The sequence below is a fragment of the Lycorma delicatula genome, chromosome 7, assembly GCF_047948215.1.
Source record: "Lycorma delicatula isolate Av1 chromosome 7, ASM4794821v1, whole genome shotgun sequence".
In the NCBI taxonomy this organism is placed as follows: Eukaryota; Metazoa; Arthropoda; class Insecta; order Hemiptera; family Fulgoridae; genus Lycorma; species Lycorma delicatula.
In genome coordinates this window covers 35,978,362-36,001,354 of record NC_134461.1, presented here as the reverse complement: position 1 = coordinate 36,001,354, position 22,993 = coordinate 35,978,362, and the positions used below count along the sequence as shown (strand labels likewise).

Genomic DNA, 22,993 nt, shown 5'->3' with positions numbered 1-22,993 from the left:
TATTATCCTTTAAGTTATTTAATATGAACCTGATAAGGTAATTTACTGCATCTTGAGTGAAAGCTTTTCTTTGGTTTGGTTCATACAAATCCATATTGATTTGCATGAATTATATTGATTTACTTAAAAATTTTGTCACTAGTGATTTGATAATTTTTTTCATAACTTTAGACAGACCTTTTAACAAGCTTATTGGACAGTTGTGGGAATACAGCAATCTCTCCTGACTTTAAGTGGGATAATATTAGAAATTTTAAATTTATTTAGAGAGCCCCCTTCAGCAAAACATTTATTTATTAATTTTTTAATAAGCTTAGCTATATATGGAGAGATTTCTTTTTAAGGGTTTGGTTTTGAAACCATTAATACCAGAACTGAATTATATTTGAGAAGAGTTGTATTGATAATGTCATTTTCATTTGTTGTAAACAGAAAAAAAGAACCGTGAGTTGCCATTCCACATCTGGTTGACTGTCAAACATAACAGACATATACATTTAACAACTTTTCTGCATATTCCTTACCTACTTGAACAAAATTGTCATTTTAGATTTCAGGGTCTATTTCTGGAATTAATTTTCTTTTTTTTTATATTTAAGTTTCACATCTTTTTATGGTTTCCTTTAGCTTGTAAAATTTTACTTATAACAGTCATGTTTACATTTTTTAATTAGTTTGTCAAAAAGATTTCTCAATTTTTATATTTAGATTTTAAATTTGCACTGAAAAATTGTTTGAGGAATGTTTTATATAATTTATTAAAATTTCTTATAGAAGTGACTAAGCCAATAGTTATCCAGTTTTTAAAGGTCTATTTATGTTATGTTTTTATACATTACATTTTTTATGTAATCGGTCAGTCCATTCAAAAAAGAATTTAGTGTATCATCATATTATCTGTGCACAATCCAACATTCTCCCACTTTCCTACTTAACATTTTGCACTAACATATCATAACTTCTTTATTAAATGACTACTCTTTAGTACTGTTATTTACCTTATTTTCCATTCTGAGATAGAGGGCAGTGCAAAAATGATCGCAAATTTTAGTTTTAAGAATTGGTCCAATAATATTTTCATAATAAAAATTAGTATTATTAAAGAATATATGATCGATACAACATTTGCTATTTTCTTGTACCTTTGTGGGTTTATTAATAAATGACTTGAAGCAATATTTGATAATAGTATACCGAAAATATTCATAAATTTCATTTATTTTTCCATTTAAATGTATGTTCATAACCCCTAAATCTATGTAAACAATCTCATTCAAACTGTTAAGGATTATATCCACAACTGCAGAAGGTTATCTTCTGCAGTTGACAGCAATGAGAGTAATCTTTCTGGAATTCCTTTAACTCTTAAAATTATTTAATCCAGTTAATTTATTACTGCAAGTAATAACCCTGTTATTTAAATTAAAACATAAATTTTTAATTTTAAAATAAAAATCATAACTGCATCAAAAAAAAAAAAATATATATATATATATGGTGTTAAAAGAGGTGAAAACTTACAGAATACGGTTTTTCTGTAATGCATTAGTGGAAATCCATATACCAGACAATGGGGACTTGTAATACACAATAATTACACGCATTAAAAAAGTACCACCAAGATGTTAAGTTTGTAATTATAATGTTTTTTATCACACATCACACTACATGTGTTCATTTAATGTGTGCAGTGGAGACTGCATCATCAAATGAAGGTATCTTGTTTAAATACGGTAAATAATTGGGTTTTCCAATTTAATTAATACGGGAAATAATTCAATATTCTGTCTTTTAACACATCAGAGTATATACTATTTCCCATGTGCATATACTAAATATACATTTCAAGTCTTGAGCTATTCCAATGCTGTTTAATAAAAAAATCAGTCGTTTAAGAAATCTAACAAATGATATCCAGATCTGTTATATTCTCCATGGATCATAAATCGACTGAATTCCTGATCAAAACTATTCACACTAATTTTAATTTCAAATAAATAATTTGAATTAATCATGAAAACAGTTATTTTTAATTCATATCAGCTGATATCAAAGTCAAGAGTTAAGTTTCAAATCCTAGTAAAGGCAGTTACTTTTATACAGATTTGAATACTAGATCGTGAATACCAGTGTTCTTTGATGGTTGAGGTTTTAATTAACCACACATCTCAGGAATGGTCAACCTGAGACTCTACAAGACTACACTTCATTTACATTTATACATATCATCCTCTGAATACCTTACGATGGTTCTGAAGGCTAAACAGAAAAAAGAGAGTATGTTCTTTTTAATTCTAAGATACAAGATAACTTGTTGAATGAACTACTAGACAAAATATGGCTGTTAAGTTTGTCAGCTATCAGCGGCCAGTAAGTAAAATTAGTCACAGATTTTGGTATCAATGAGCTCATAATAATTTTAAATTAGAATTAATTTTTTTGCATTCCATTCAGCTGGATCTCTTACTAGGCAATTTTTTTTTAAGTATACTAGTTAATTTTTCTGAATACTCTTAATTATGCAACAATGAAGTTTTAAGAAAGCAATTTTTAATTTTTGCTTATTTTGATGCAATTCAGATGCATCAATAATTAATAGGTTTGGAAATTAAAAACAAAACATAATCCTGTAAGATCACTATTAGATGTAAATTGTAGTCAGTGATATCTTGTTCAATTGTTGGATTCATCATTTTACCACAAATTGAAAAAAATTATTTCAATACAATAATACTGAAATAGAATACGCCTAAAATAATTTTAAAAATCTTGCGAGAAGTTAAGAGTAAATTACCTCAGCTCAAAATGACCAGCAAAGATTATGCCTATTTGTGCTAGTATAAATGTAAGAAATCACAATTCTTAAGATTAAAGGAAAATAAGTAAATTTAATTCCAAATTTTTATTCTTTTTTGTAAGTTAATTTCGCTGGTAATTCTGAGCAATTACTTATCAACTTCATGCTTTAAACAAGATTTAAATGTCAGAAAGCAGATGACCCAAAATTCAGGTCATCTGTTTTCAGATGCTAGAGCAGTTAGTGTAAGGTTAAACTTTTGTGTAGAGGTGACAAATTTCTAAATCTATATTGTTTATAAGTTGTAATAAATCTTTTTAATTTTTTAAGTAAATGATTACTAGGGATGGATGAAGCAGGAGCGATATAAAATGCTGAATAGCACAAGCTAAACGAGCCTTCAGTAAGAAATATAATTTGTACATCAAAAATTAATTTAAATGTCAGGAAAAGATTTTTGAAAGTGTATGTTTGGAGTGTCACTTTATATGGAAGTGAAACTTGGACAATCGAAGTATCTGAGAAGAAAAGATTAGAAGCTTTTGAAATGTGGTGCTATAGGAGAATGTTAAAAATCAGATGGGTGGATAGTGACAAATGAAGAGGTATTGCGGCAAATAGATGAAGAAAGAAGCATTTGGAAAAATATAGTTAAAAGAAGAGACTTACTTAGTTAAAAGAAGGCCACATACTAAGGCATCCTGGAATAGTCGCTTTAATATTGGAAAGACAGGTAGAAGGGAAAAATTGTGTAGGCGGGCCACATTTGGAATATGTAAAACAAATTGTTAGGGATGTAGGATGTAGAGGGTATACTGAAATGAAACGACTAGCACTAGATAGGGAATCTTGGAGAGCTGCATCAAATCAGTCAAATGACTGAAGACAAAAAAAAAGAAAAGTAATGATATAATTTTTTTTTAATAATATAATTAAATGGAATAATTTGACGTTAAACTTTTGTGATTTTTCCTACACTTAAGTCAAATTAATTTTGCAACCTTCTGTAGGTTTGACAAAATAGGAATTTCCACTGTTTTTTTTTTTTTTTTTAATAAGGTAGGTCTTTTCAAAGATAATTATGTGACAATGAGTACAATTAATGCAATTTTATATTACTTTAGAGTTTAAGGTAACAGTATTTAATATCAATTTGTTTTTAAACAAGAATTCTATTCAGTCTACCTATTTGTTGCACGTCATACATTTTTTGGGGAACGTAAAATTTTTTTAATTTACATATTCTGGCCATAAAATCAAATATCAACCTATTATAAACTTCTTTTTAAAAACATGATTGAGGGTAGGGTAAAAAGTACCAGGCCTGGAAAAGGAAAACAAAATTTTCTATATAAATTTTGATGTATTTTTCAACAGTCATTAAGGTCTACAACAGCACTTATTCCAGTTCAGTATGTCTATTTAACCCACCAGGTTCATCTAGTGGTGAGCTCATGATCACATATCAGGCAAGATTTCTAAGGTTCAAATCCTAGAAAAGGCAGTTAATTTTATATGGATTTGAATACTGGTGTTCTGTGGTGGTTGGGTTTCAATTAACCACATATTTCAAGAATGGTCAACCTAAGTCTGTACAAGACTACACTTCATTTACATATCGACCACCAGAACCCATTGATTTATCCAACTCAAAATAACAATTTATGGCAGCAATAACTTCATTACTGGTTGAAAATCTCTTCTCTCAAAGTCATTTTTTTAGATTAGGAAACAAGTGATAGTACCTGGGGAGCCATATCAGGTGAATATGGAGGGGGTTGGAGTAATTCAAACGGTAGTTTCACAATTTTTTCCATTGCAGTGACTTGGCACAAGCTGGAGCAGTATCTTTATAAAAATATTATTGTGCACATGTTCTGTTGACATGCCTACAGACTGCAAACTCATTCCACTGTCATTCGACAATCTACCAAAAGGATCTTATGCACCTTTTCTATCATTTCTGGCATAATCACTCAGAACAGTCCTAATGCATGGTTAAATGCTAGTGTTCAACCCATTTTACACTCTGCAACCCTGCATTTAACTGTTGTATTTGTTGGAAAACTGTCCCATTTTTGTATCAAGTTCTTCTTTATCTTCTTTAACTTTCTTGGCACTTGATGCATGTGATGTATCGACTTGAAACTATGTAGTAAACTAATGAATGGAATCTTGCAATGCCATCGAGAAGTTAAGCATCTCCGAGTAAGGTCTGGAACTTTTCATCAGACTCTTGGATGAGTCTAGGATAAATTCTTTTGGATTTACTCTTTTTTTTTTGGGCGACATCAGCCAATGCCCTAAGATTAACTAAATTCAATATACAAATCAGGAATAATAGCACTTGTTTGTTACCTTATTTCTTTTTTACATGTCAGAATTATTCAAGAAAATAAAAAAATCTTAATTATACAACATACACCAAGTGAAAGATGTTAGCATTCGTAAGCAATAAAAGTTCATACACATCAATTTTTTTTTATTTTAACTTTCATTTGTTTTTAAATTCACTGAAGAAGTCTTAAGTCAGTTAGCTAAAAAAAACCATGTCATTGTTTAAATGTAGGAGCAAGAGTGTTCTGCAGTAGTATACAACTCGTACATAAAAATGTCTACATAAGGCAGTCAAGGACACTGAAACTTGAAAGTATTTTTTCCAATAATACTTCCACTTAACATTTCTATGCCCACAACACTATTCTAATACCTTTAGTGAATTTCATATCTTTATAGTTTGCAAAATTATAAAAAAGGAAAGTGAATAAATGACAAAAAAAGAAACAGTAGTAAGCAGATTGCTACAGTGAGAACAAGGAAAATAAAGCATTTGCAAGTTTATGCACAAGTAAAGGAGTTTGAATAATTACAGATGCAATTCTGGAAAAAGCAACTGTGATGGATTACCTACCGAAGTGTACACATGTTGATGAAGATAAACTTGAATATAAAAGTGTGCAAATCTCAGAAGAGTTCAGTAAGAATAAGAAAAGATTGCAAGATTGCTGCAAAATGAATACTTACTGAAAATTTGAAGCTCTTTGATCAAGAAATGGATTAGTGGCTAACAGGGCAGTGCTCATTGGTTGACAGTAAGGAAATAGAGTTTAAGAGAGGACAGTTTTAAAATTCAATGAATTTAAAAGCTGTCTTTCAGAGTGCTTATTTCATTGATAAAACTCAGTATAAGTTAACCTATTGATTCTTAACCTTAGAGAGAACACACAACTTACATTTATCAAAGAAAAAATTCCAAGAATTTTGTACAGTCTTGCTATAGAGAACTTTTTACTCCAACAGGTGTTTAGTTTCTGTAAAAATTTAATTAACAACGGTTTGTATTTTATCAACTAAAATTAATTTTTTCTTTCTATTAATTTGCTTTAGCTTTTCTTTATGAATGGAAACTAACCATAACATTGTAATTAAATAAAATGTAAATGTTCTTGAATTCACATAACAAAGTATGCAAAAACAAATTTACAAAAAGAGTGTGGTAAATAAGATTAGACAGAAAAGAACATCTATTTCCATTTCTAAGTATTAAATAATAAAACAAAATATAGTTGTATCATTTATTATTCAACATATGATAAAAAATTAGTTACATTTGAAATTATTTATCCTCAGGCTTGCTGAACACAAGAGTGTATCCACACTTCCCACAGTAATGCCTGTCTTCCATCGCAGCCATAAACACACCAGCACCACACTGTTCTGTTGGGCACTCTCGCCTCAACCTACTGATTTTTCCATTCTCGTCAACCTAAACATAATTAAAAATTGAATATAAATTAATATCTTTTCTAAATCATTTCTTCAATTAACATTTTAAAAACACTTATTTTCCATTTTTAACTACACAAGATCACATGATTAAAACTAGGAACCTACTTAAGTTATAAACAGCCTAAAAAAACTGTTTTTTTTTTTACAGCTAGATTAGCATAAAAAAAGTGATCAGAAAAAAAATGACCTATAATTTCCAACGGTAATAAAAATTAACTTTATCACTACTATCAGAAGTAAAGTAATTGCAGAAAAACAGAAAATTACATTAACAAAAATTGCTATTTTAGAATAAATTAAAAAAACAATTAGAAACAAAAAGAATCAATAACAGAAAAAAATGCACCTCCACCCTATTTTCGAGCATTGATAAATTTGTAATAGCCATTCCATTTATTCAGAAATGAAATTCGTATACATACTTTGGTATAATTCACCTTAAATATTATCAATATATTAATTTATTTTCCATAAGAAACATAACAAAACTTTTAAAGCTTTACCCTTTGTTTATCAGATTAATGCAGGCTTAACATATTCATAAAACATCAATTTTAATAACAATGGCAATTACAGGCACTTCCCCTGTCTGCCTTTTGTTATTTTTATATAAAAATTTATTTCTCACAGATAGAGGAATCACGTTAATATTTGGTAAGCGTCTTTGTAAGTTTTAAAATTAGCAAAAACTCAGGACTTAAATACTTTCGAAAATTACAAAATGGCAGCCATGTTTATTTTATTTTTCAGTTCGTTATATCTCCATAAATATAAGTTTTATCAAAATGTATGTTTTCGCTAAAATATTAAGCTTTTTACTTTGAACAAAATGACATTTTATTTTTTTTTAAATCAGTTAACAGCTGAAATATAGCAGACAATTTATGTAATTTTGTATCTGTTTTTATGTCCTGCACTTTATGTTCAATTCGGTTAAATATTAATTGTTTTTATTTATTGTTAATTCTAATATTATAAATTATCAAATTAAGTAATAATTTTCTCACAATATAATTTAATATTACATAATAAAACAATTGATATTTTTCACTTTTGAATAATTTTACACGGTGACTATTACTGTTGATCATGTTAACAATGTAAAAATTGAAGCTTCTTTCAACAGGAATGGTGTTCACAACTATCACAGTCAGCATATCTGGAGCAATGAAATCCTCATGATACCTTCCAAAGTAGCAGTCAGCAAAAATTTTCCCTGAACATATGGGCAGGTATTTTTAATGAATATCTTTTGGGTCCTGTCATTCTAACAAATCATTTAAATACACAAAATTATCTTGCTCATTTGACCGAAAAACTTATAAATATGTGGATTCACCATTCACCACGATGTAGCTCCAACACATTTCAGTCGGTTGGCATCAGATTTCCTACATGAAACTTTCCATGAAAAATAGATAGGGCGCTGAGGGCCAGTGCCCTGGCCTGCCCGATCACCTTTTCTTTTTCCTGTTTAACCTCCGGTAACTCCCATTTAGATAATTCTTCAGAGGATGATATGTATGAGTGTAAATGAAGTGTAGTCTTGTACATTCTCAGTTCGACCATTCCTGAGATGTGTGGTTAATTGAAACCCAACCACCAAAGAACACTGGTATCCACGATCTAGTATTCAAATCCATGTAAAAATATCTGGCTTTACTAGGACTTGAACGCTGTAACTCTCGACTTCTTGGGAAGACACGTTAACCACTAGACCAACCCGGTGGGTTTGCCTGTCCGATCACCTGACTTGAACCGTCTTAAACTTCTACCAGTGGAACCATTTGAAACATTTTTTATTCAACTCCAATACTCACCATTGAGGATCTTCACAAAGAATCCAAAATGGATTTCAAGAAATAAGGAATACTCTTGCGGAATTTTTAAATGGTTAAGACAATCTCTCAGAAAAAGACGATTTCAAGAAATTAGGAATACTCCTGCGGAATTTTTAAATGGCTAAGACAATCTCTAAGAAAAAGACTGGAGATTTGTGTAATTGCTAATGGTGGACACTTTGAACATTTCTTATAACTTTTAACAATTAACAATTTTTTAAAAAAAATTATGCCTAATGTTCTACAACAATTAACCAAGATTATCACAGGTAGTTTTAATTTGTTTAATTATTAGGTCTATTATTGTGAGAAAATTATACCTTATTTGATAAATAAGGTATAAATAAATACTTTAGAAAATAAAATATAATTTTGTTCAAAATAAAAGGCTTAATATTTTAGCGAACATACATTTTGATAAATCTTATATTTATGGAGATATAACTGATTGAAAATTAAACATGGCCACCATTTTGTAATTTGCCGACATATTTAAGTTCTGATTTTTTCTACCTTTAAAACTTTATTACAAAGACGCTTACCACAAATTAATGTGATTCCTCTATCCAAACTTGAGAAATAAACTTTTATTTAAAAATAACAAAATGGTGGACAGGGAAAGAACCAAAGAGAAATTGCCATAGGATATTTTTTGTTTAATTTTATAAGTAGGATTCGAAAAAGTATAGCCAGCACACTATTTTAGAAACACCCATTATATAAGTTCTAAAATTTAGAAGTATTTTATCTTTGTTAATTTCATAATTATTTATTTTCAGTAAATACAAAATGTTCACAACTGATCATGTAGCTTATGTTTGCACTATGAAAAAAGGTGTTAATATAAAAATTAAATTAAAATTTTCTGCTAATATGAATTTAAATCTAATAAGTTCATTCAGGATTGTTGCTAATAAATTAATATATTTTTTTAATAATAATGTTTGAAATTGCAAATCAGTTTAGACTAATTTTTTTTTTTCCTTTTTTCTTTAGCCTCTGGAACCACCATAAGGTATTACTTCAGAGAATGAATGAAGATGTAAATGAAGTGGTCTTGTACAGTGTCACATTAACCATTTCTGAGGTGTGTGGTCAACTGAAACCCACCCACCAAAGAACACTAGTATCCATGATCTAGTATTTAAATACATATAAAAGTAACTGCCTTTACTAGGATTTGAACCTTAGAACTTTCAAACTTAAAAATCAGCTGATTTTCGATGAGTTCACCATTAGACCAACCAATCCGATTGGTTTGTTTGACTAATTGGCATTAACTAATATCAGTTAACATTTTTTACCAAATGTATATAACAGATCAATCTACTCACTAATCTATAATTCATCTATTAACTCATTTATAATTTATCTATAATCAAACATATTTGGTTATTTTTTTATTTTATTTCTGCTTTTTAAACACTTCAAACTTTCAAAAAAATTTTTTTAGACTCCTTTTAACCTGGGCCCAATTATTATTTAGATTCAAGAAGCAGATAACAATAGATAATTTTTATCAAATTAATTATAACAGAGTAATTTTTTCCAGTCTTCAAAACAAAAACATTTATAATGAAATTGGGCTTCAGAAACTTAAAACATATTTTAACAAGCAGCCAGTATATAATTGCTGTACAATATATAAAAAAGTAGAAAATAATAAAAGAAAAGAATTACTTAATTGTCCACTGACAATCACAAAAAAAAAATGTTATCTAAGGTAGTCGTACCATAATAGCTAATAATATTTAATAATATGTAAAGCAATGTCTTATTTAAACAGATGATAAATAAATTTAAAATAATAATACCTACCTTATAATATTTTAATACGGCCAACTTTATCTTCTTCTTCTTGTGCTTTATCTTTTTTGGTGTTGAATAATTCTTCTTCTTTCGTTTCTTAGCACCACCTCTCAATCGAAGAACAAGGTGAAGTGTGGATTCTTTCTGTATATTATAATCTGACAGGGTTCTTCCATCTTCTAACTGTTTACCAGCAAAAATGAGACGTTGTTGGTCTGGTGGAATACCTAAAAATTTTTTTAAGATTATACAAAATTCAATAAAACGTAATTCACATTAAATTAAAAACAAATTACTTAGCAAATTATTTTTTTTTTGTTGAGTAAATTATACAAAGCAAACAATTTCACCATACGGTCAAATTCAAGTTGACAAAAAAACATAACCTTAAAAAATGTCATTACATAATAACTTAATGCTCTTCACAGAATTTTTAGCGAAAAAAAACATAACCTTAAAAAATGTCATTACATAATAACTTAATGCTCTTCACAGAATTTTTAGCGAGGCAAAAATGAACTGCTTCTGTGGAAATGAAATGGAGGCACAATTTCAATTTGTTTCCTTTATTCCACAATGGAAATAATATTTTTATAACCTTAACAGAATGTCAGATTTTAGATTTATTATTCTGTTTAATTTTATACTATTCAAAAGAGATCTTTATCATATCCCAATTTATAGTCCATAATGTAAGTTTATTATTCAAGAAAAAACTTAAAGATTTTAACAGTTTTCCATGGTAGATGAAAAGAAAGCAAGAACTAAATTTAACATAAATTTTTTTTTCTAAGAAACTGGCCTAAGATACTAAATGATTATTTTTTTAAAAAATACATAAGAATAAATAAATTTCTTGTAAATAAATACATAAAAAAAAAAAAGTACAATACTTTGCACATAAAACCAAAATAAATTCATGAGTGACCTGCTTTAGACCTTCTTACAGTACAAGGATTGATCTGTAATTCTCATTGTAGTGTTATTTTTTCATGGAAGGACTTGATTGGCTTTTACAAGTAGAAAACCAACCCACACTCTATGAATCTTCCGGAAATCAAGCAAGCAGAAGAGGTGACGCTATACCATGTCCTGAATCTTTTTTTTTTAAATTAAAAATTGCCTTTGTAAAAAAAAAAACTTGCAACACGATCAGTACTCAATCTGGGAGAAAGAGAAAAAAATCCTCATACGTTTGCAAAATATGAAAGAAAGGAGTACATAGTGTTATCCCCTTCATACCAAAGTGATGTTAACTTTTTCTTGTTTTCAAAGTCAATATAGGGCTACACGCTCTAGTAAAAAGGTTTCTTAGTGATAGTATTAATAAAATACTAATCACTAAAAAACATGAGTAGTAAATCATGTTCCAAATGATTTAAAAGAATCTTTATGAAAGTTGTTACATCGAATAATTATAAAAAATTGAAACTAATATAAAATTACATAAAAATTGGTTTTTATATTTTAAAAAAACTAGTTTTTGTGTGAAACAACTTACAATGATAAAAGTAATTTTTTTGAGGAGGAAATCTTGTGCCTGGAAAATATGGAAAACTTACCAGAGTACAATTTTTTTTTTAATTTTATTATGGCTTTTCTTTGTATTCTATTTTTAATATCCTTGTATTAGTACAGATTATATCTAACAAATAAAAAAAAATTCATGCATTTGGTTATTATTTTAAGTTATGATTTTTTTTTTACAGGACTGCATTTCTTGCAAGTCTAATAGGATATACCCTTCATTTGGCATATGCAAATGAAAAAAGTGCTGGCAATGAAAGGGTTAATCTATTTAGGGCAGAAATTTAAAGATATAACTACAACAATCAACAACTTACCTTCCTTATCTTGAATTTTCACCTTCACATTATCGATAGTATCTGATGGCTCGACCTCTAATGTGATGGTCTTACCAGTCAAAGTCTTAACGAATATCTGCATTATAAAAGCAATTTACCTGGAATAAAATACCAATTACAGAATTAATTCTAAACTTATAATATAAATTTTTAATTCAAAAACTAAAATCATGTAACAGAATTATTTACCAAATATTTCCATAATATACCAGATTTCATTACTATAAAAATAAAAGAATTGGAATAGTAATCGTGAAAAAACTTAATTGAGAACCACACAAATACTTGCACGCATTCGCTTTAACACACAAACACGTTAAAGAATCTAGATATTTCAGTTTGTTAAACTATTCGGAAAGTAACATTATAAATACTATGTGTTGATTACTAGAAAATACATTCTACATTTAGAACCCGAATATTCCTTCGTAATACTGTCGAAGATTTCTTAGCAAAACGTGATACGAAAGCAGTACTAACTACGGGACAATTACTGTTAATCTCTAACAGATAAAAGCAAAAGAAAGCAACTGCAGGATTAAATAGACCCACTAAACTTAAACTTTATAAAACTCTTGATAAAATACATATTAAATACCTCACAACTTGAACAAAATACTTTATTACACCTTACCTAAAAAAACACCATGTGGAAAGAAGTACCTCCGACCATTGGGACTAACTAATCGAAAGGAAGTTAAACCATTTCCTACATTACATTGACCATATCATGAAGGCATAAATTTACTTGATAAATATAATAACCAGTTTGGAAATATTGAAGCGTTAAAATAAATTGTACAATATTTTTTACTTAATAGTAGAATATTCGTTCGAAGCGATATTGAAGAAATGTAATTCAAATAAACAATGAATAAAAAATAAGAGTTGTTACACACAAATATTTTTTTGTTTGGTTGTTTGGTAGCTCAGTTTGTTATAAAAAGGTTATGGACTCCCGTTAACTTTGAAGTTGTTAGCAGTGATGCTGAAGATTGGTTGCTGGTGTAATTTTATTAACTATTGCAATGCGTTTATTTTGTCCAAATTGTGCTAACGTATTAAAAGTAGAAGAACATTATGAGCGTTTAAGATATAAATGTAGGACGTGTCCTTACTGTTTCAATATTCGACAACGAATTACAAGTCGTGAATATCCAAAATTAAAGGTATGTTAATATCAATAATAATGTAGTTAGTTTCTTAAATACATTATTTAATTTAATATGTAATAGTGAAACCAGAATAATATGAATTTGAAATTTTATTCTGTTTAAAATATCCATTCTTAGATTCAACTGAAAACACCATTGAACATTTTTTTGTCGATAGAAATGTCTTATTCAGTTTCATGTACTAAACAGTGTTACTTCCATTTGTAATCTTTGTATATGTTGTATCAGAAACTGCTATTGTTTAGAATATTATAAGTATTTCTTACCAATTAACATGTTCTTTTTTTAACTAAAATTTTAGCCATTATATCATGTCTAACATTTGAAACAGTAGACTCAGGGGAAATAACTCCCAAATGCCAAAACGTCTGTACACAGTGTAGCTTTTTAAACACATTACACACTTACACCCCAGCAGTTTATAAACCGAACTGTTGTAAGAGCATAGTTTTCTATGCTGCTGAAGGAGAAAAAGCCATAAAATTTCAATAAACACTTCAAAGACCTCTTCAGCAACAGTTATTATAAAGTACTGTTGTTCAACTCCCAGATATAATTTTGTGTAAGCGTCAGGTTGTAATCGGCAGTTTTTTTAAATTTTATATTATACATCTACATTGTAACAGTTTTTGGCTGCCAGAAGGTGCTAAAAAATAAAAGTCTGCTTAATACGTATTTAAAAATCATTCATGTCCAATAATATTTATTTTTTTTAATTTTACTTATCATATGAAATATGATTTGCATTACTTTATTATTTTATTTTAGGAGATAGATGATGTGCTGGGTGGAAGTGCAGCATGGGAAAATGTAGACGCAACTGATGAAAAATGTCCACAGTGTGATCACCCTCGTGCTTATTTTATGCAAATTCAGACACGTTCTGCTGATGAACCTATGACTACATTCTATAAATGTTGTAACCAATCATGTGGTCATAGATGGAGAGAATAATCTATTTTAATTATAGACAATACATTCATTATTCAGTGATACTAATATTAATTTATCTATTAAAATCTAATAATATAATGTAAATAAATAAAATTGTTATAAAGTTAAATATTGATTGTTTAATAATTGATCCTTTTATTTTAGCAGCAAAGTAGCAAACATTTTTTAATTCAAACATGCAGAGCTGTGTGTAGTAATTTCAGAATAGCCTTTTTTTAATTTAAAAAAAATAGATTCAAACTATTTTTATCAAATAAATAATATCAAACATTACATTGGGCTGAGCTCTTCATGCTACACAGTATCAATGTTTCCATATCTGGAAACATTATTTCCAGCATGATCTTATGGAGCACATAATGAATGATTTGAAAGAAAAAATTGTTAGATAGATATAGCATCTTTAATTATTTATAATCTAGAAAGGTTTTTAAACTCATAAACATCAAAGAGGACTTAAATAAATTTGTTACTTAGAGGGCAAATTAACATAAATTATTATTTTAAGAAATATTTCAAATTAAATGTATTCAGGTTGCTTATTTTAAATAAACATTATATACTGTAATGTAATTATTACTTCTTATAATTTGACTGACCACCTATCAATCAAAACCTCTGTAGCAGAAAGGTAGCAAGAATCTTTAATTATTTCTGTAAATTTTGAATTTAAATCGGTCAGTTTTGGCCTTTTTCTTATGCTTCAGAATATTTTTAATCAAGCATAAAAAGGCCAACTGTAATTGTATATCATCATCCTGTAGTCAGTAATCTGAATATATAAATAAATATGTTTGTGAATAAGGTATCAAAATGAAAACTGATAAGAAAATTTTATTTGTTTGATGATTCATAAGTTCATTATAGAATAGATAACTATCGATCTGAAGTCACTCATATTGTGTAATCAGTCAACCTGTGCCCGTGATATTGATGACATATCATATTATGTATTGTGTAAAATTTTTGCATACTTTGTTAAATCTGTACTGTACAGTTCACAAGGTTATTGTTTGTAATGTTACTGGTGTGTGATTCCTTTTATTTGTTTACTATTTTACTCCATGTGATAAAGAACAAATTTTCATTACTCAAAACTATTTTGTTGAGTCATGTTTTATTTTTTTATTTAAAATGTGTGACAAAACGAAGAGGAAGCGTGTCTTCCATACTTTAGCTGAAAAGTATATAACTATTTAAAGCCTAGATCGTTGGGCATCATTTAAAAGTATAATGACTGAATATGGGATAGGAAAAAGTAACATTTCAGGTATAAAATCTAGCAGGTAAGAAATAAAGCTGTTTTCCTAAAAATGGATTCGCAAAATCAAAAAAACAAAGTCGAAACCCATAAAACTTTCAAAAACCACTGGAAATGTGAATCTAGAAGACGCTGTTTGTAAATGGTATCTACAGCAAAGGTGTGCAGGAATTCTAATTCAGGTAACTGAACTAAAGCATGCTGCTGAGAGGCTTGCGAAACACTTATCAATACAAAATTTTAATACGAGTGATGGATGGTTGTGCTGTTTCCAAAACCGCCATGGAATTAGCAATGTTAAATTATATGGCAAAGCCTTAAGTGCAAACAATGAAAATGTAGCTCCATTTCAGGAAAAACTTCATCAAATAATTATCAAAGAAGAAGAGTACAAGGAATCACAATTATACAATGGTGATGAGACAGGCTTATTCTGGAAAACTCTTCCCAAAAACACTCACGACTTTTAAAAATCAAAATACACCTGATCATAAAAAAATCAAAGCAAAGGCTCTCTGCTGTTGTACAAATTCAATGAGTAGCCAGTGACTATTGGAAAATCGGAAAACCACAAAAATTGAAACATCGTATCTTGGTTTCATGAAAACTATGTACCCAAAGTTTATAGTTTCAGACAAGATCTGAAAGTTACCAAGGAAGAAAAAAAATCATTTCTCTTACTAGATAATTTCCAGATCACCAATTAGAAAGTCATGACGGGAAGATTAAGTGTGCATACTTGCCACCTAATACAAGTTCTCTTATCCAGCCAATGGATCAGAGAGTGATAGAGGATATAAAACAGGCATACTTAAGAAATTCTTAGATGAGGTGTTTGTTATTTTGGAAGAAAATGGTGATGAAATTATAATGACACCAGACACTGAAAAACATTGAATGTATATTTATTTATTAATTTTTCTGTTTTTAAAATGCAAAGTTCAGTACAGTGTCTAACTTTTTTATTTCTTTTTAACTACTTGAACTTGTTGAAAAATTGAATTTGTAGGTTAGGTTTTAAAATATGCCTTTAAGCACCCATGATGATGATGAGGTAGAGTGTATATACGAAGAGATTGATGAAGCAATTAAACACGTAAAAGGAGATGAAAATTTAATAATAGTTGGAGATTGGAATGCAAGCATTGGAAAAGGCAAGGAAGGAAATATAGTGGGTGAATACGGGCTGGGCAAAAGGAATGAAAGAGGGGACCGACTTATAGAGTTTTGCACGAAGTATAATTTAGTAATTGCCAACACCCAATTTAAAAATCATAATAGAAGAATATACACTTGGAAAAAGTCAGGCGATACTGCAAGGTATCAGATAGATTATATCATGGTTAAGCAAAGATTTAGAAATCAACTCGTAGACTGCAAAACTTACCCTGGAGCAGACATTGATAGCGACCATAATTTAGTGATAATGAAATGTAGATTGGGGTTTAAAAACCTGAAGAAAAGGTGTCAGGTGAATCGGTGGAATTTAGAGAAGCTTGAGGAAGAGGAGGTAAAGAAGATTTTTGAGGAGGACATCGCAAGAGATCTTAAAAAAGATAAGGTAGAAAATGTAGAAGAAGAATGGGAGAATGTTAAAAAGGAAATTCTTAAATCAGCAGAAGCAAACTTAGGCGGAATAAAGAGTACTGGTAGAAAACCTTGGGTTTCAGACCATATATTGCAGCTGATGGATGAACGTAGAAAATATAAGAATGATAGTGATGAAGGAAGTAAAAGGAACTATCGGCAATTAAGAAATGCCATAAACAGGAAGTGCAAACTGGCGAAAGAAGAGTGGATTAAAGAAAAGTGTTCAGAAGTGGAAAGAGAAATGAACATTGGTAAAATAGACGGAGCATACAGGAAAGTTAAGGAAAATTTTGGGGTACATAAATTAAAATCTAATAATGTGTTAAACAATGATGGTACACCAATATATAATACGAAAGGTAAAGTCGATAGATGGGTGGAATATATTGAAGAGTTATACGGAGGAAATGAATTAGAAAATGGTGTTATAGAGGAAGTTGAGGAGAATGAAATGGGAGAAACAATACAGAGATCTGAATTTAAGAGAGCATTAAAAGATTTAAATGGCAGAAAGGCTCCTGGAATAGACGGAATACCTGTAGAATTACTGCGCAGTGCAGGTGAGGAAGCGATTGATAGATTATACAAACTGGTGTGTAATATTTATGAAAAAGGGGAATTTCCGTCAGACTTCAAAAAAAGTGTTATAGTAATGATACCAAAGAAAGCAGGGGCAGATAAATGTGAAGAATACAGAACAATTAGTTTAACTAGTCATGCATCAAAAATCTTAACTAAAATTCTGTACAGAAGAATTGAGAGGAGAGTGGAAGAAGTGTTAGAAGACGAATTTGCTTTCAGGAAAAGTATAGGGACAAGGGAAGCAATTTTAGGCCTCAGATTAATAGTAGAAGGAAGATTAAAGAAAAACAACCAACATACTTGGCATTTATAGGCCTAGAAAAGGCATTCGATAACGTAGACTGGAATAAAATGTTCAGCATTTTAAAAAAATTGGGTTCAAATACAGAGATAGAATAACAATTGCTAACATGTACAGGAACCAAACAGCAACAGTAACAATTGAAGAACATAAGAAAGAAGCCGTAATAAGAAAGGGAGTCCGTCAAGGGTGTTCCCTGTCTCCGTTACTTTTTAATCTTTACATGGAACTAGCAGTTAATGATGTTAAAGAACAATTTAGATTCGGAGTAACAGTACAAGGTGAAAAAATAAAGATGCTACAATTTGCTGATGATATAGTAATTCTAGCGGAGAGTAAAAAGGATTTAGAAGAAACAATGAACGGCATAGATGAACTCCTACGCAAGAACTATCACATGAAAATAAACAAGAACAAAACAAAAGTAATGAAATGTAGTAGAAATAACAAAGATGGACCACTGAATGTGAAAATTGGAGGAGAAAAGATTATGGAGGTAGAAGAATTTTGTTATTTGGGAAGTAGAATTACTAAAGATGGGCGAAGCAGGAGCGATATAAAATGCCGAATAGCACAAGCTAAATGAGCCTTCAGTAAGAAATATAATTTGTTTACATCAAAAATTAATTTAAATGTCAGGAAAAGATTTTTGAAAGTGTATGTTTGGAGTGTCACTTTATATGGAAGTGAAACTTGGACAATCGAAGTATCTGAGAAGAAAAGGTTAGAAGCTTTTGAAATGTGGTGCTATAGGAGAATGTTAAAAATCAGATGGGTGGATAAGGTGACAAATGAAGAGGTACTGCGGCAAATAAATGAAGAAAGAAGCATTTGGAAAAATATAGTTAAAAGAAGAGACAGACTTATAGGCCACATACTAAGCCATCCTGGAATAGTCGCTTTAATATTGGAAGGACAGGTAGAAGGGAGAAATTGTGTAGGCAGGCCACGTTTGGAATATGTAAAACAAATTGTTAGGGATGTAGGATGTAGAGGGTATACTGAAATGAAATGACTAGCACTAGATAGGGAATCTTGTAGAGCTGCATCAAACCAGTCAAATGACGGAAGACAAAAAAAAGTTTTAAAATCGTAAACGCAAGAAAGTTTTTGTTTTATTAATACATAGTTACTAGGTTTATTTAATGATACTTTTCAAAATGCCCGAAGAAGAAAGGAGAACTGTAGCTAGTTGTAAGATGGCGCCACTGGAGGAGAAAATAAATTAAAATTATAGTTAATATATTTATATAAATAAATATTTAAATTTTTTTAATAAGTCCAAAAGTATAAATGTAATATAACTATACTTAACCTACGCTCGCTAGTTAAGGTTAATGAGAGTAGGTTAAGTTTAGTTAAATTATATTTTTGATATAATAAATATAATTTAATTTTTGATTTATAAATTTATACAATAAATAATTTATATAAAGTTAGATTATAGTTTTATTTATTTTTTCCATTCAATATTAGATTAAATGTTTTGTATTCAAAAGGCTTCTGTATCCTAATACAAAACTAAATGTACGGTATTACTTTATACTCGATAGGCCTAATATATTTGAGGTATTAATAATTTGTTGCATCTCACTATCCATTTTTCTGAAATCAATATTGCTTAAGAAAAACTTCTTTCAGAGATTTTCTCACAAGTAAAATACTTGTATTTTAGGTTATAAAAATTCCTCTGTTATCGAAACTTTTCGGTAACCGAACTAGCTTTCCCCCATTTGATTTTGATAATCGAGGTTTCACTGGTTGTGTGCATATATATAAAAACCAATGTACAAAATACGTGGCTCGGAAATCTTCAAAAGTACTACATCAAAATCTCATTGAAATTTAAATATGCTGTACTAGTGATGAAAAGATTTTATGAAGAATAAGCCTTAAATTGAGTGTAACTCGGGAATGATTCAATAACAGAACATTACCACAATTTGAGGAATTTTTTTGGTCGCACTGGAGAATAAAAATGAATCACTTTATTTTTTAGTTATGAAGATTACAAAAATTCCATAATGTATCAAATTTTGTAGCTCGAAAATCTCCAAAACTGCTACAGAAATTTCACTTAAATTTAGATGTGCTGTATCTTAGTTTTGGTTTATAATATAATCACTGAACAGAGTGAGACAAGATTGTGTCCTGGGAATTTTCCTTAACATTTGAGGAGCATTTAATAATTTATGGTGGCCTTTTGCTATTTACCAACTCCATAATAGAGCATGTTCTGTAAGTGAATTGGAAATTATGCAAAGTTACTTCAGGACATTGGGATGTGCAGCAGCCATGAGGTTGGTAAGGCACTGTCCAAGGGATGGCACCATGTTGCGTCTTTTATTGTGGATGGTGGAGTTTGGTTCTCTTCTGCGGCTGAGGTTCCCCAGCAGGTGTTACATCGTCATGGCTTATGCTGATGATGGGCTCCTGCTGGTCGAAAGATGCTCACAGAGGGAGGTTGAACTCCAAGCCACTCAACACTTTGGGGTCATCAACACAAGATGACATTTAGCCTGGCAAAAACCATGATGATGCTCCTTAAAGGCTGTTTGGCAGTAAGTTGGCAAGTCCAAGTTTCGATGGCAGGCCAGCGTATAAAGTATGTTCAGGTTCAAAAATACCTTAGGGCGTTTCTTGATGATAAACTGGAATTTAAGAAGTACCTTCAATATGTTACAGAGAAGGCCTGCAGTGTCTTCTTTGGTATTTGACGTGTGGTCAGTCCTGATTGGGGTCTTAATTTTGAGACCATGAGCATTCTGCATAAAGGTGTGTGCGTGGCTATTATGCTATCTATATGCAGCGCCAATTTGGGTGAATAGACTAAAAAGTTATCGGAATATATTATTAACAGCTGAACGCCTAATATTGTTAACGGTACCAGGTGGTTACCGTACTATTTCACAGGAGGCAGTCTTGGTGATTGCAGACGTGAAACCAATAGACTTGACTGCATCTGAAGCAGCAGCAGTATGTTGCTAAGAAGTCCGGTGAGTTGACTTGGGATAAAAGTTTGAGAAACTGAACAATATGGCAATAACTTATGGTGGCCAGATAGGATGAGACAGACAGTGGGTGTTATATGCATGATCTCTTTCCAAATGTTGTTGGTTTGTGTAACGCCTCTTGGGTACACCCTAAATGTGATGCAGTTTCTTTCTGGCCATGGTGCTTTTAGGGACAGACAGCAGAAATTCAGGCTGGTAGATTCTGGGATGTGTCATCAGTGTGGACAATTAGATGACATCTACAATGTTCTTTATGAATGCTCGAAGTACAAGTTAATGCGCACAAAGACCATCTGTCAGTTTGATCTCCATGTAAACTGGAGGAGCCAGCCCTAATGGCCAATAGGGGAGAAGTACTTGGCAAAGGAAAGGTTTGCTGAAAGGATCTAGAACTCTGCTTGTATTTCTACTGTATTCTGTTTTTGTTCTTTGTTTCAATGTTACTGTGTTATTATTCCATGTAATATTTTAAAGTTTCATGTTGTGTGTTGAACTCACTTTACCTTCTACGGGTAGGTAGTTCAGTTCCTTTGTTTAGTTAAGTCCTTTCAGTCTTACTCAAGTCTGTAAGATGCGTTTTGTTTTGAGTTCATTAAATAGAAGTATACCAATGGGAATGTCACTAGCGGCATTCTGGCTGCGGCGGACTGGAATATGTTAAAAGCTGAGATTTCTAAGATGATCTCCAGTAAAGTAAAGGCTAGTTAGTTACAGAGGGTGTCTTCCCCTATGGAGGTCAGGATGAACATGGTTAATAATCTACTTTAAAATTGCATGAAAATTGTTCTTTCAAAGTACCTTTCCTTTCAGAGCTAATTAGTAGTACCTAGAACTACATTTACTAAAAGAATGTCTGAAGGCGGTGGAGTTATGTAGAATAGTTGTTAGCTATGAAATATCCTTTGATGGAACAAAATTTATAAAATCTCAAGTCGAGAGAGGTTTATAATTTCAAAGTACGACACATCTTTTCAAGAAGTTTGTTAGAACTTCACCAATAAGAGTACGCAGAACTGGATGACACATATTGAATTATAACTAAATGTAAAGAGGATGAACCCATGATATTCAACAATTATTTTAAAATTACCAGTTACTCACTGAATATGACAAGCAAGAATTTTCTTACTTAGTTTTTTCTTTTAAATAAAGTAATTAAATTTAATTTGATAAAGAATTTTGTGTAACCGTTTATTAAATTTGCTGAATTCAGGGGAAATTAAAATCTTTATTAGGAAAATTAGGAATGATAAAATACATTAACCATTCACATGACGCAAATATAATTCAAAGCTTGAAAGAGGTTTTTAAAAATTATTAAAAAACTTGTGCAGAGATACAACATCCATGTCCAAGAATGTTATAATACTGTAAAATTGTCACAAATACACTTTTTTCCATTTTAAAAATAATAAAACTTATCATTTAGTAATTTTGATGCAGCATAATTTTAACTTGCACCACAAGTTTTAACATTACGCTTAAAAGAATTTAAGCATAACACAATTGCTGCTTTATCAACATAAAACAAAACATTATCAGAATTTTTAAACAAAACTAATAATATGAAATAAGGATTAATGATCAATAATTTAATAATAAAAGAAATAACTACAATGAAACAATACATTTTTATTTAAATCTAATCCACAATGTAGAAATAACAAAAATAAGCAACAATCTGTTAAATAAAAATTTACAATAAAAATCACCACTGATAATGTTATAATTTACATGATTTTTATATTTCTTCAGGCAAACTGACTAGAAATAAAATTAATAAACAGCAATAAAGTTCTGCTGCCAAAACTTTATTGTTAACAAATAAAAACAATACTAGTAAAGCTTTTTTTATTAATAAGTTATTTATTTAGCTTACTTGTGCATTATAAAATGCTACTATTTTATTATGACATTTTCCTGCATTAATTATACTAATCATAAATATTATTAAAAAAAAAAATCACTTCAAATATTGTATGTAAAGCTATATTTTTATATCATACGTAAAAATA

General features: G+C 29.9%; 2 protein-coding genes across 2 annotated transcripts; one reads left to right on the top strand and one right to left on the bottom strand.

The window, feature by feature from the left end:
• Window positions 1-6,358: 6,358 nt before the first annotated feature.
• On the bottom strand, window positions 6,359-12,872 carry RpS27A (ribosomal protein S27A). The gene is made up of 4 exons (XM_075370353.1): window positions 12,736-12,872; window positions 12,081-12,199; window positions 10,246-10,463; window positions 6,359-6,563 (listed from the first exon to the last, which is right to left on the bottom strand). The coding sequence occupies exons 2-4, from the start codon at window positions 12,181-12,183 to the stop codon at window positions 6,414-6,416; spliced, it is 471 nt and encodes a 156-aa protein (XP_075226468.1). The 5' UTR covers window positions 12,184-12,199; window positions 12,736-12,872; the 3' UTR covers window positions 6,359-6,413.
• Window positions 12,873-13,019: 147 nt separating this feature from the next.
• Polr3K (RNA polymerase III subunit K) lies at window positions 13,020-14,339 on the top strand. Its single transcript, XM_075370354.1, has 2 exons — window positions 13,020-13,270; window positions 14,045-14,339. Exons 1-2 carry the CDS (start codon window positions 13,130-13,132, stop codon window positions 14,228-14,230), a joined length of 327 nt encoding a protein of 108 aa, XP_075226469.1. The 5' UTR covers window positions 13,020-13,129; the 3' UTR covers window positions 14,231-14,339.
• Window positions 14,340-22,993: the final 8,654 nt, after the last annotated feature.

Excerpts from the sequence above, each read along its gene's own strand:
- RpS27A (XM_075370353.1), bottom strand. The coding sequence starts at position 12,183 with ATGCAGATATTCGTTAAGACTTTGACTGGTAAGACCATCACATTAGAG. Across the intron at positions 10,464-12,080 it reads GAAAATTCAAGATAAGGAAG|GTATTCCACCAGACCAACAA; the intron begins GTAAGTTGTTGA and ends AAAAATTTTTAG. Across the intron at positions 6,564-10,245 it reads CCGTATTAAAATATTATAAG|GTTGACGAGAATGGAAAAAT; the intron begins GTAGGTATTATT and ends AATTATGTTTAG.
- Polr3K (XM_075370354.1), top strand. The coding sequence starts at position 13,130 with ATGCGTTTATTTTGTCCAAATTGTGCTAACGTATTAAAAGTAGAAGAA. Across the intron at positions 13,271-14,044 it reads GTGAATATCCAAAATTAAAG|GAGATAGATGATGTGCTGGG; the intron begins GTATGTTAATAT and ends ATTTTATTTTAG.